At 41.2% G+C, this 12,684-nt stretch overlaps 1 protein-coding gene across 2 annotated transcripts in view; it reads left to right on the forward strand.

The window, feature by feature from the left end:
- Window positions 1-11,393, forward strand: part of LOC121932289 (TRPM8 channel-associated factor homolog) — a 24,881-nt gene extending 13,488 nt beyond the window's left edge. For both annotated transcript variants that reach the window (XM_042470866.1, XM_042470867.1), the window contains 6 exons: window positions 1,261-2,255; window positions 3,752-3,846; window positions 4,964-5,177; window positions 8,358-8,597; window positions 9,773-10,110; window positions 10,375-11,393. In XM_042470866.1, coding sequence (XP_042326800.1) covers window positions 1,261-2,255; window positions 3,752-3,846; window positions 4,964-5,177; window positions 8,358-8,597; window positions 9,773-10,110; window positions 10,375-10,626 — 2,134 coding nt within the window. In that variant the 3' untranslated portion in view covers window positions 10,627-11,393. The remainder of the gene's footprint in view (window positions 1-1,260; window positions 2,256-3,751; window positions 3,847-4,963; window positions 5,178-8,357; window positions 8,598-9,772; window positions 10,111-10,374) is intronic.
- The last annotated feature ends 1,291 nt before the right edge of the window (window positions 11,394-12,684 follow it).

A 12,684-nucleotide genomic window follows, 5' to 3' on the forward strand; every position in this document is an offset into this window, starting at 1 on the left:
TCCCACCTCTCTACAAAATGCAATTGGGGCGGCTTACAAGGTTAAAATATACAGTCCAAAGGGAGTCCTAGTCACTCCCTATATTTTTAAAAAAGGTCTTTGGATGTTTTTCAGGAACATTTAGGGGCAACTTTTTTTTTTAATTTTCACAAGTAACAATTTTGTTAGAAGTCTTTTGGCCCCGAATGAGAGTGTTCAGCAGCACCATCTTCATTGGCTTGAGTCCATCCTCAGTTTTTGACAACAGACAGGAATGGCTGTTGATAACTACCAGCGTAGTAGAAAATCAGAGGGAAAATTTCATTCTAAAGAAGGATGGTGTGTTAGGACATTTTATATATATAATCATTTCAGCCTGTGCTTTTAGTAGCTTTACATTCAACATCGCCAATATATTTTCATCTTGTAAGTATTATGAATTAAAGTCCCTTTGCAACCTTTTATTCAAATTATATCCCAGTAATTTAATAGAAATATATTATGGTTGCCTTATGAGTTTTTAAAATTAATGAAGTGGAAGGAACGAGATTAATTTCAAGAAGGGTAAACTAAGCTTAAATATGGGTGTATCCACACTGCAGAATTAAAGCAGTGTCACATCACTTTTACAACCATGTCTTTATACTACAGACCCCTGTGATTTGTATTTTGTTGAGGTTTTGAGCCTGGTTTGTCAGAGCGCTGTGGTGCCTGACCAAGCTACAAAACCCAGGATTCTGTAAGACAGAGCCAGGGCAAAGAAATTAGTGTCAAACTGCTTTAATTCTGCACTGTGGATACATCCTATCTGTTTTTTAAGGAAAGCTATTGTAAAATGTCACTTTTAGTTCTAAACAGGGGAGGAGGCTTATTGCACACACCACAGCTGATTCACATCTTGTAGAATATAAATTTGTGATAAGACTTTTAGGTCTACTGGATAAGGTTTTTAAAAATCAAGTAGGAAATTTTAAAACAGAACAACTGACTTTCCTTTCCTTGCACTAGTAACTTGCATCAGATGCACAGAAAAAAATATTCTGTACTCTAAAAAGCATTGACAATTGTTATTGGATTATATTTACAGCTTATCGATCACACTAACATACTGTGAGCTGTAGATAGAATAATTATTATGCAGAGGTTCCCTGAGACCTAAAAAATATTTTAAGAGTTCCTTCAGGGGAAAGAGTTGGGAAGGGCTGCCCAAGAGTGTGAATGGCTTATTAAAAATAATTGGGGCTGGGGATACTTATATGGACTCTTCTTCTGCTTCGACAGGCATGGCTTAGACATCCAAAGTGACTTAAAGACCCTTCTGGATGGAGTGGCTCAGTTCAATATGCATGATATGATCCCTTCTCCCCTGCTCATCCATGGAAATTTGGCATTTCCAGTTGGCATATCTAATTCTGACAAGACATTTATCGGAGCCGCATACTATGGCCGGGGACGCATTGTGGTTGTCTCCCATGAAGGGCTGCTGAATGAACTATCAATGGAAACATTTCTGTTCAATGCCATCAAGTGGCTTGCTGCTGGAAAGAGAGGAAAGGTTGGCATTGGAGACAACTTCCAGGGACTTTATTCTATGTTAAACCAGGCCATGATCCCTTGCGAGTTCACCAAACTTAAGGGAGCCCTAAGTGTCTACTGTTGCTCAGCATACAGTGATGAAGAGATGGAAAAAATCCATGAATTCGTCTCTGAAGGAGGTGGTCTCCTCATTGGGGGGCATGCTTGGTACTGGACTTATGGGAATCCCAACCTCAGTGCCATTGCCAAATTTCCAGGAAACAAGATCCTTAACAAGTTTGGAATTGGAATATTTGGGGAAACGATGGATGTCACTAATGAAGTCACAGCAAGACAAGTCAGCAATGATGCATTCAGCTATCACTTTCGCAAAGCGCTCTCCCACTTCAAGGAACGACTTCAGAACAAGCAAGCTCTAAGTCCACCATATTCCCTGCGGTGTAAAAAGCTGGCACAAGAGTCTGCCGCTTTCCTAGAGATCCCAGCTGCCAGGTCCCCGGTTTTCTCCTCTGTTCACAAGGATATGGTGGAGTTGGTCCAAGTCTGTGGGGTTCCTGACATCAGTGTAAGCAACCCAATTAAGTCCAAATCAGACAAAGCAGTGGTAATCTACTTGTCCTGGGAACTCTACAACACTATGCCAGAATTCCAGCGCCTCGTTCCCAGTCTGAATCAACATTTCACAAAACCCTATCTGATTGCATCTCCCCAAACCGTCTGGATCAATGGAACAAATTATGGTAAGAGGGAGGGTTTTTTTAGTTTTTAATTCAGATCATTCCATTTACTGACCTCCTGGCTTAATCTCAGGCTGCCCAGCTTGATCTATGAGCTGGGAAGTCCCTGCTCCAAATTATATTTTTAACCACAAGTTCAGTTTGCAGTTTTAGGAAAACCACTATCAACCTCTCAGTTCTCTCAGCCTTAGCCATTCCTACGTTTGTTCAGAAAAATTGATAGACTACTCTTTAATCCTTTGGAAAATGATAGCTTCTACATATAGCACTCATTGGAATTTAGCCCAAGATCTGTATCATCTGTGATTCAAGGATGGAGCCATTTGGAAAAGTGATTCTTCTTTTATTAAGTTTGATGCTACTATCTCCTAAGTTGTGTTTTGTTTATTTTTTACCACCAATGCAGGAACATCTTCACATCAGGCAATATTCTATTCATAAGCTGTACATATTAGCCTAAATCTGTGGTTTTAGTGGAAGAAGGTCCAGTTGTACCAAGTCTTAAATCATACTGTTAGTCCTAACTAGAGTTGAACCTTTGATCAATTGGATTCACCTAGAATCAAGTAGGGAGTTCTAGTGGTGCAGTGATTAAATGCATGTACTGCAGCCACAAAGTTATGAGGTCAATCCCAGGGGCTCCAAGGTCCACTCAGCCTTGCATCCTTCTGTAGGTCAGTAAAATGAGTACCCAGCTTGTTGGGGGCAATTAACTTACACATTCTAAACTGCTTAAGGAGTGCTTAGTTCACTGATAAGTGGTATAGAAATGTACAGTACTTGCTATTGCTATTGCTGTGTTGAAACCCCATTGAACAATTGATTCAGTGGATTTACTCTAATGGGTTTCCAGCCTAAATCCACAGTCCTATTTACACTTTCTGGAAGGAATCCCACTTTAGGATGTTGTTGTTCTTCTGTTCCTTCAAGCTGTTTCTGACTTATGGCAACCCTAAGGTGAAACTATCATGGGGTTTTATTAGCAAGATTTGTTCAGAAGAGGTTTGCCACAGCCTTCCCCTGAGCTTGAGAGCATGTAACTTGCCCAAGGTCACCCAGGGGGGCTAATGGCAAGGTGAGGAATTGAACTCTGGTCTCCAGAGTCATAGTCCAGCACTCAAATCACTATGCCATGCTGGCTTCAAGGTTGAACACAAGGGCATAAAAAGATCAGTGTTTATAGTAGAAGACTGTACAAAATAATCTAGTCAACAGCATTTGTCTGCTAATCACCCATTTGATGAATATGTTGAACCGCAACTCCAGTATTACACGCCACTGGCTAGGCTGGTTGGGGCTGATGGAACTTGCAGTCCAGCATTTGAACAGTTGCATAGTTCCCACTCATGCTTAGATGCATGGCAGCGTTCTTCTATAATCTGTACTTCTCTGCCATCAAAACTCTGTTAAAACAATTTTTAATTTGCTATCTACCATACAGCCCTGAAACCCATTCCATTGCTATATTACAAATTATATCTACTGGTTTGGCTTTACAGGAGGTGAAGCCTGGAGAAGCACTGGCATGTATCTTCCTCCAGCAAAGACTGCTACATTGCTCTTTCCATCAACTGCCCTTGGTGCTAAATTGCAGGTAAAGTTACTGAAATTTGAATCAGGTATTGTGGTATGAATGTTTTAAAAAAAAAACAGCATATGAATGCCTGTGCTTAAATTCTAGATTAGTACTGTTAATGTGTGATACATACCTATTCTGATTATTAATCAAGTATATAATGTTTTTATAACAATATTTGTTTTAGCCAATTTTGCCCATAGCAATTTTCTATTTATAGACTCAAATTCAGCAGTAAAGAGGTGGCATCCAATTGTTGGAATATTTTGATACCAAATGGATGAAACAATTAGAGAGCCCATACAGACAGGCCAAAATAAAGCTGCTTCAGGCCATTTTGGAGGTATGCTGTGTAAATGATGCATGCGTCCTAAGAGTCCAGAAGCCACACCAAAGCCATGGGGCCATACATAGATAACTGACCTTCCTTGTCTGAATCCAGACTACTCCTCTACTAAACAATAGCCATCCTCATTGACCAAGACCATTCTTTGGAAGCATCTCTTTTGGTTCCATTTCTAGAATCCCAGTTCAACCACTGAACGGGTTTGGGGAGAGGGAGATGGACTTTCTCGCAAGGCACTGTGTAGGGTCTCCATATATGTCAGGTTGGCAAAATCCATCCTGCTGAGGAAAACAGGCAGACTGTTTTGGTATACAATATCTGTTGCACACTGAGCTATAATTTGCAAAATTTAAGTTATTGAATCTTGAACGATAATGCAGTAAGCATATTTGTAAAGCATAAAGGTAGTAAAGTATAAAGCTTTGGGTATTGCAAAATGTTTCTGTAATGCCAAGAGCAAAGAAACTGGGAATGTATATTCACATATCTCTTACTGCACATAACAATATAGCTGAAAAAGGATAACAGAGAGACTACTCATTCTCCCATAAAAATAACCCAAGATTCCAATACTTAAGAGCACTTAAGCAGAATGTTGATGCTATCTCTGTCTGCTTGGACTATACTTTGGTTCATGAGCTGGGAGCGTAGTCGACTAGAAAGTGATGAGAGCAACCTCCAGATACAGATTTCGCTGATAAACGGCAAAGAACTCTCAATCTCTTGGTCTAAAGGGACGAGGAACCATGCTTCAATCTGTCTTTTAAATCTCATATCTTTTTTTTCCAGGTACAGATTGGATGCCATTCTGACAACCTGAGCAATGCTGATGAGCTGAACCGTCCTCCAGTGGTGGTAAGACGATTTGAAGTTAAAAGTCAGAGAGTGGAAATCTCCAGCTTGTGGGGCGGCCTCTTATACATCATAGTGCCAGAGAAGTCTTCCATGGGCTTCATAACTGTCACCATAGAAGGGGCCACCATGAGTCCTTATTTCAAGCACGGTAAGTGAATCCCCATGCACCAAAAGCAACCGATTGCAGGATATTTTATGTACTGAAAAATTTATTTGGATACAGATGGCTGGCAAGGCACAAGAAGTTCAGTTGTGCTTGGATGCCTGTCCAAAAAGCTACACACAGCTCAGTACTGTCATTTTCTTGCCCAGCACTGCAACTAGATCAGCAAAAATGTCCTTGTATACTGTATATACTTGACGATAAGTCAAACTCATATATAAGTTGAGGGCAGGTTTTGGGGCCAAAATTATGGATTTTGGTATAATAATAATAATAATAATAATAATAATAATTTTTATTTTTTCTATTTCCCGTCTCTCCCTGCGGATCAAGGCGGGATTCCATCAATATCAACAATACAGTTTACAAAATACACAACAGATTAAAAACATCATTATATAACCACAATATACAGTAAAATACAATACAAAACACAAAATACAATACAATACTAGTCAATGCTAGTCAGCCAGTGGTGTTACAGTAGGGGAAACAATGAGTCTGATTCATCTGTTTTCCATATAATCAAATCGGGGTGGGAATCTTCACTATAGCAGGTCAGGTGGATATGCCCCCTGGAAGAGATCCGTCTTTAATGCCTTCTTAAAGGCTTCTAATGATGTAATGAGACGGATCTCTTCTGGCAAGTTGTTCCATCATTTTGAGACCGCGGCTGTGAATGCCTTTTGGGAAGTAGTGACCAATCTGTTTTTTTTTTTTGGGGGGGGGTATTCCAGCATTTTCTTCCCTGAGGTTCTAATTGTGCGGGGCAGATTGTGTAGGGAGAGGCGTTCCCTTAAGTAACTCGGGCCTGAACCATGTAGGGCTTTAAAATGACTTATCCATGGTATGACCCGTGGATAAGTCGAGGGTAAAACCTAGGGGCCTGTAATAAAGGATCTAAAGGATGAAACAAAGGAAAACAATGCCAAATAACTTAACAAAGGCCCATTACAAACAAGCCTTTGCGGCGCCCCCGTCATGTGCTAGGGGTTGGCCGAGGACGCAGCAACCAGCGGTGGCGGCAGAGCGCCGCTTTTCGGCAGTCTGTAACCCGCCAAAATTCCATCAGGCATAACTATTTGTGCTAAAGGTTGGATGGATGAGACAGTAGAGATGTATCAGTGCTCCCAGGGCAGACTCTTGTCTTTCACCATATATATATATATATATATATATATATATATATATATATATATATATGAGAGAGAGAGTTAAAATACAGTAGTTACATTGACCCCAGGATAAGTCAAGTCAGGTTTTTTGGGTCAATTCTTAACCTAAATTTCTAGACTTATTCATGAGTATATACAGTACACAAAATCAGAGAGTAACACTTCACCCCTGGGAAGATGGCAGGGCACTGAAAGGAAGGGTTAGGAGTTGACCATAAGGCCAAAGTAAGGTAGAGCCTTGATAAAGGGAAAGTATTCTGAGTTGACAAAGAATTTAGAAGCTGCAGGGTTATTAAGCTCTTAGGAATCTTAAGAAAAAACAATTTAAACATTTACAGAGCATTCTGGTCCTACCATTCACTAACCGGCACGTTCTACTAATAAGAACAATCTGACATGTAAGAGAAAAGTTCAGTTTTTGTATGGTATTGCTCATTATGGTTTAATGACTGCTGTTTTAAAAGCGTGGTACAGAACACCCAAAAAGGGCGGCCTGGCGGCACCTGTTTTTCCACTGGAGGGAAGCCGCAACTGTGAAACCGTGTGGCTTCCTGCCAGCAGAAAAAGAACTCGCAAAAAGCGGGTTCTTTTTATGCCGCAGTGGCAGCGTAACAAGTGCACCACTGGCACACTCATTATGTAAGCACCACGTGGTGCCATGCAGACGCCATGCAGCGCTTACGTAACAATGGTGGCGTCCATGTATACAGGTCACTGCCATTGTTACACCCTCGTCATGTGCTACAGTTGAGGGCCGTGTGGGTGTGCCACCCTGAGGCAACCCTAGCACATGATGAGGGTGTCATAAAAGGCCCATCTGTTCCGGGCCATAGTTGGCTAATATATTCCCAGTACCCTTCTGTAATTTTCTCTATGTTGTTTAATGGTATTCTTAGTTGGCTTTTCCCAAACTGCAATAAAGGGTAAGGTACATGTTTGCTTTGGTGCAAGATTGCTCAGATGGCGTGCTGATGACTGGTCCAGCTCTGTGTGGTTAAATCAACCACTGTCTGCAATTCACTATGCCTTCCTTCCTAAACAGAAATTTCCCCATCAGCACCAATGCAAGGGTTAAACACAGTCCTGCCCTTGCATTACCTCCCATAAACATAGATCAAACTTTTTATCTGAAACCAGTAAAATCTGTAGTTTACATCACATAGGTCCAAAACACACTGCAGAAATAATCCAGTTTGAGATCACTTTAACTGCCTTGGCTCAGTGCTAGGAAATTCTGGGAATTGTAGCTTGTTGTGGTACCAGAGCTCTCTGACAGAGAAGGCTAAACGTCTCACAAAACTGTAGTTACCAGAATTCCCTAGCATTGAGCCAGGGCAGTTAAAGTGGCTTCAAAATGAATTATTTATGCAATGTGTTTTGAGCAGGAGCAAGTACAATTTGGCTACACAACCTGGAAGCTGTGTCACTTGTATTACTTTGCTTTTCCTAACAGTGGTGGCTTTCATGTCAGTGGACCAGTTCAGCACCTTCCACGGTTCCTTTAAAATTTGGATTAGAAACCAAGAGAGTTATTGTCCATTGCTATGAAAGCTACCGGCTGCCAATATTCTCAGGGCACCAGCATGGCACAGTGGTTGAGTACTGGACTAGAACTCTGCAGACCAGGGTTCGATTCCCACTTGGCCACAAAACCCAGTGAGCAAGTCACGTGCTCTCAGCTTCCATAAGAAGGCAATGGCAAATCTCCTCTGAACAAATCATGCCAAGAAACCTCATGGGTCAGCATAAGTTGGAAATGACATGAAGGCATACAACACACACACACACACACCACACACACACACACACACACACACACACACACACACACACATTCATATTCATACTCCCCACTTCAGTTGCCTACTCATCAACCAGAACACAATGAAGGAGCTATTCCACCACCCCCAATTTCCTATTCTCTATTATTCACTTAATTCAAGATTACTGTGTTAATGAATGTTTTCTCTTTTTTAAAATATTGGACCAGGTGAAACCACCCTCTGTGCCTGGAAGAACACCATACGCCACTACCCTGCTCCCTGGGCTGAGCTAGAAATTCAGAATATCATCCTGACGGTGCCTTCAGATGTTGCAAGCGAAATCGACAATCCTGAAGTCCTGCTCACCACCTGGGCCCAGATGACGAATGCAATGACCAAGTTAGCAGCCATCCCTCCCGTTTTCCCTAGACCAGAGAGAATTGTGACCGATGTTCAGATAGTAGCTGGCAAGTACAAATCACTTCACATCGTACGTTGTGTTCATGAAAATGGTGGAATGGAAATATTCATAGAATCCCGAATTTGGAAAGCACCCCAATGGCCATACAGTCCAATCCCCTGCCATTCAGGAATACACAGCCAATGTACTCCTCACAGATAGCCATTCAGCGTCTTATTTAAAAACTTCCAAAGAAGAGGACTCCACCACTCTCCAAGGCAAAGTATTCCAGTTGAAAAGTTCTTTCCATCAAGAAGTTTTCCCTAAGGTTTAATAGAATCTCTTTTCCTGTAATTTGAATCCATTGCTCCAGGTATTAATCTCTAGAGCAGCAGAAAACAAGCTTGCTCCATCCTCAATATGACACCTTTTCAAATACTGAAACATGGCAATCATGTCACCACTGAAGTGTCTCTTCTTAAACATGATTGCCATGTTTAAGTATTTGAATTTTCACAAACACTCTGTATCTCTTAAACTCAGGTCTACGTATTGATCAAGAATATGAAACAGTTGGGACTGGATAATCCTAGTTTATGCATTTGTAACTGCCCAAAGGCATTCTGGCCAACCTTTTTTTTAAATACCTGTTTTTTAAAAGCAAAGGAAGCCTTCCTTCTACTGCTCCTTTTCTCCTTTTTAAAACTTTGCTGCCAGTTTGGCAGTCCATGTGAGCCCACCTGTGGCAAGGGTCGAGAGGCTGACAGTTCTACCCCCAAGTCTTGGAGTTTTCTTGGCATGTTCCTTCAGTGGCAGCTTGCCTGTGCCATCCTCTGAGGCTGAGAGAGTGTCACTTGTCCCAGGTCACCTCAAGTGGAGATTCGACCTGGTCTCCAGAGTCAGCCCTACACTCAAACCAGGCTGGCTTTCTAGATTCACGAATGCTACTTAGCAAATACTGGCTGATATTTCCATGTAACTAATAAACCAGTCATTCTCAGACTTTTTATATTTACATCTGGGGTTTCCTCTTGCCATCCTCTGAGGCTGAGTCATACTTGCTCCAGCTCACCCAGTGGGTTTCCATGGCCGAACTGGGATTTGAACCCTGGTTTCCCGAGTCACAGTCTAATATCAAACCATTACACCACACTGGCTTATATATCTCCATATGACTGACACACATACTCACTCTGTCTCTCTCTTTCTCTCAACGTTTCCCATGCCAACTCTCTTCCTTAGGTTGGATGCATGCTGGTTACCCAATCATGTCTGATGTAAGAGCCATGCAGGAGATTGTGGACATGGAAGCTTTCAAAGCCAAAGGGACCTGGGGGCCTATCCATGAGTTGGGTCACAACCAGCAGAAAAGTGGATGGGAATTCCCTCCCCACACCACTGAGGCCACCTGCAACCTCTGGTCTGTTTACGTCAATGAGACTCTCCTGAACATCTCAAGAGATCGGGCTCATTCAGATCTTCTACCACACCTGAGAAAGAAGAGAATAGAAGATTATATTCGAAATGGAGCTCAGCTGAAGGACTTTGACAAGTTTACTGCGCTGGAACCATATTTACAGGTAACAGGGAGCAAGCCGTGTCTGTAGCAAGAGTTTTAGACGCTTATTTAGTGTCTAACTGTATTTACTAATGCAACTTCATGCTTATCCTTGGTATTGCTACTTAAAGTGTGTATGTGTTTATGTGCCTTCAAGTTACCTCTTGCCTTATGGCAACTCCATCAATTTCATGAGATTTTTGCTAAGCAAGAAATACTCAGAGATGGTTACCATTGTTCTAAAGAACTTAACGAAGAAACGGAATAATTTCCTTTTCCCTCTCAGCTACAGGAGGCATTTGGATGGGAACCCTTCATCCACATCTTTGCCGAGTACCAAAGAATGACCAATGTCCCCGATGACAACAAATCCAAGATGAATCTGTGGGTAGAAACATTTTCTCAGGAAGTGAACAAAAATCTAGGTCCTTTCTTTAAAGCCTGGGGGTGGCCGATTGAGGATGAAGTCTCTCAGAAGCTGGGCAAAACTTTTCCTCCCTGGGCAGAGAATCCAATGAAGCAATACATCTCACCATAAGGAGCTGAAAGTGAAGCTAGCTGGAACTATTTGTTTGCATTGAAAGGGCTCATCTATCTTTAGTATTTGTGCATACTCTCCAATTATCCCAATTTGGCAGGGACAATCCCAATTAATCTCCTCCCTTTCCACTTCTCAGGTGCTTTTAAAATGTCCAGGTTTCTCTCTCCTTCTCCTGCTTTGTCCTTGGCTTACTTCAATGGCTGCAAACTGAGTTCAAAGTGCAAAAGGAGTGTGAGCTCAATTAACTCATCAGTGGAGAGAGGAGGAGGCAGATCCTTCTCTTACAAAATCAAAATATAAGAATGGACTCTCTATTAATAGCCTTCCATTATGTAATGTGCTAATACTAGACAATGTATAAAAGTAATAAGATATGCCACCTTCGTCATTTTAAAAAAATACACTGGAACGGTGCAACCATTAAGACAATAACTTGTGGTATTTGTTATCGTTTGTACTTATTACTATTGTCCTGCTTTTGATTTGATAATACAAAAACGCTAGAAAAACATCATAAATACTAAAAGGGATTGTTGTGACCTCATGCTGATATCTGGCAGAAAACACTTTGGGATGTTTCCACTCATATTCTAGCAGCATTCTTTGAAATTCCTCAAACTGGTCTGATCTTTCCCCTGTACAAGTCTCTGAGTTTTAGACCAAGGGCTCAGCCATAGGAAGAAAGATATAAAAAGGACTCAAACAAGCAATTCTGTATTCATGCAGAAAACCACCAAACAACTGGTAAACCTTTCCTCTTGATGGCAGTGTAGGACTTTGTGAAAAATATTAAAAATTCTAAGAGTCTGGATTTTTAGCAGTTTATAGACTGTTGTTGTTGTTGTTGCTTTTGTTTGTGGCTTATGGTGACCCTATCATGGAGTTTTCTTGGCAAGAGATGTTCAGCCGAGGTTTGCCATTGCCTTTCCCTGAGGCTGAGAGAATGTGATTTACCCAAGGTTTCATAGCCAAGCTTGGAATCAAACCCTGGTCTCCAGCTCTATAGTCCAGCACTCAAACCACTATGCCACACTGGCTAGTTTCTCCAGGTTCACAAGTCACTTTAGTTTAAACATCAAGGCCACGGTCTATGTAATCCCATATAGTAACTCAAGTGCTTCTTCATACTCTTCTGATATCTTCTGTTGACAGCATTTTCATGTGTGTGTATGTATGTGTATGCATGTGCCTTCAAATCACCTGTTGACTTATGGCAACCTCTTGTCAGGTCCTTCATTTGAAATACAGCCTTCATCTGAAATACAGCCTACAGCATCTGGGATCCATTGCTGGTTTTCCATCCAAGCACTGACCATGGCTGGCCCTGCTCAGCATCCAAGGTCAGACAAGATCTGGTCTCTTTAGGGTTTTTAGTCTACAATCCACCAAAGAATGTGCTGGATGTCTAACTGTACATCAAAATGTTCAAGTAAAATTTTAAATTACTGTAATATTAGAAATTTAGAAACTGAATGAAAAGATCACCTGGGAGGGGGCAGAATTCTTATTGAAGGGGATAATGCCCTCATCTTGGCTCCCCTCCATAGTTATATCCTGTTAACAATATCATGAAATAACAACATTCAAATTTAGAGATACAAGAGAACTGTTACACAATTTCATTCCTCAAAGAAATAACACAATGACATTTTAGTGCATTCTCAGCCCATGCTGCTTTATTGCTAAAAAAATTGTATACAGGTGCAGAGTTTCCAAGTTCATTGTTGAATAATTGTTTACAGTGTCAAAAGAATCCATTTAACACCCCTCTTCCCCTTCCCCCAAAGATGCATAGATATAAAAAGCAAGCTGCCTTTTGGAAAACTTCAGATATGTACAGGGGTAAGATTATTTGTACTGTTACACAATCTGTGCAATGGAGTATAATAGAACTGTGGCATACACCTTCTTCATCTCTTCTAGTTGTACAGGTGAAATACACCAAGGAATGCTATTTCTACAATTGAGGCAAAATTCTGTTATGTTTGTCCAGGGTCTCTAGACTTCACTACTGTTCTGTACATTCTTCACACATTTTGAAACACTATGGAGCAG

The sequence above is a fragment of the Sceloporus undulatus genome, chromosome 5 (genome assembly GCF_019175285.1).
Source record: "Sceloporus undulatus isolate JIND9_A2432 ecotype Alabama chromosome 5, SceUnd_v1.1, whole genome shotgun sequence".
Classification (NCBI taxonomy): Eukaryota; Metazoa; Chordata; class Lepidosauria; order Squamata; family Phrynosomatidae; genus Sceloporus; species Sceloporus undulatus.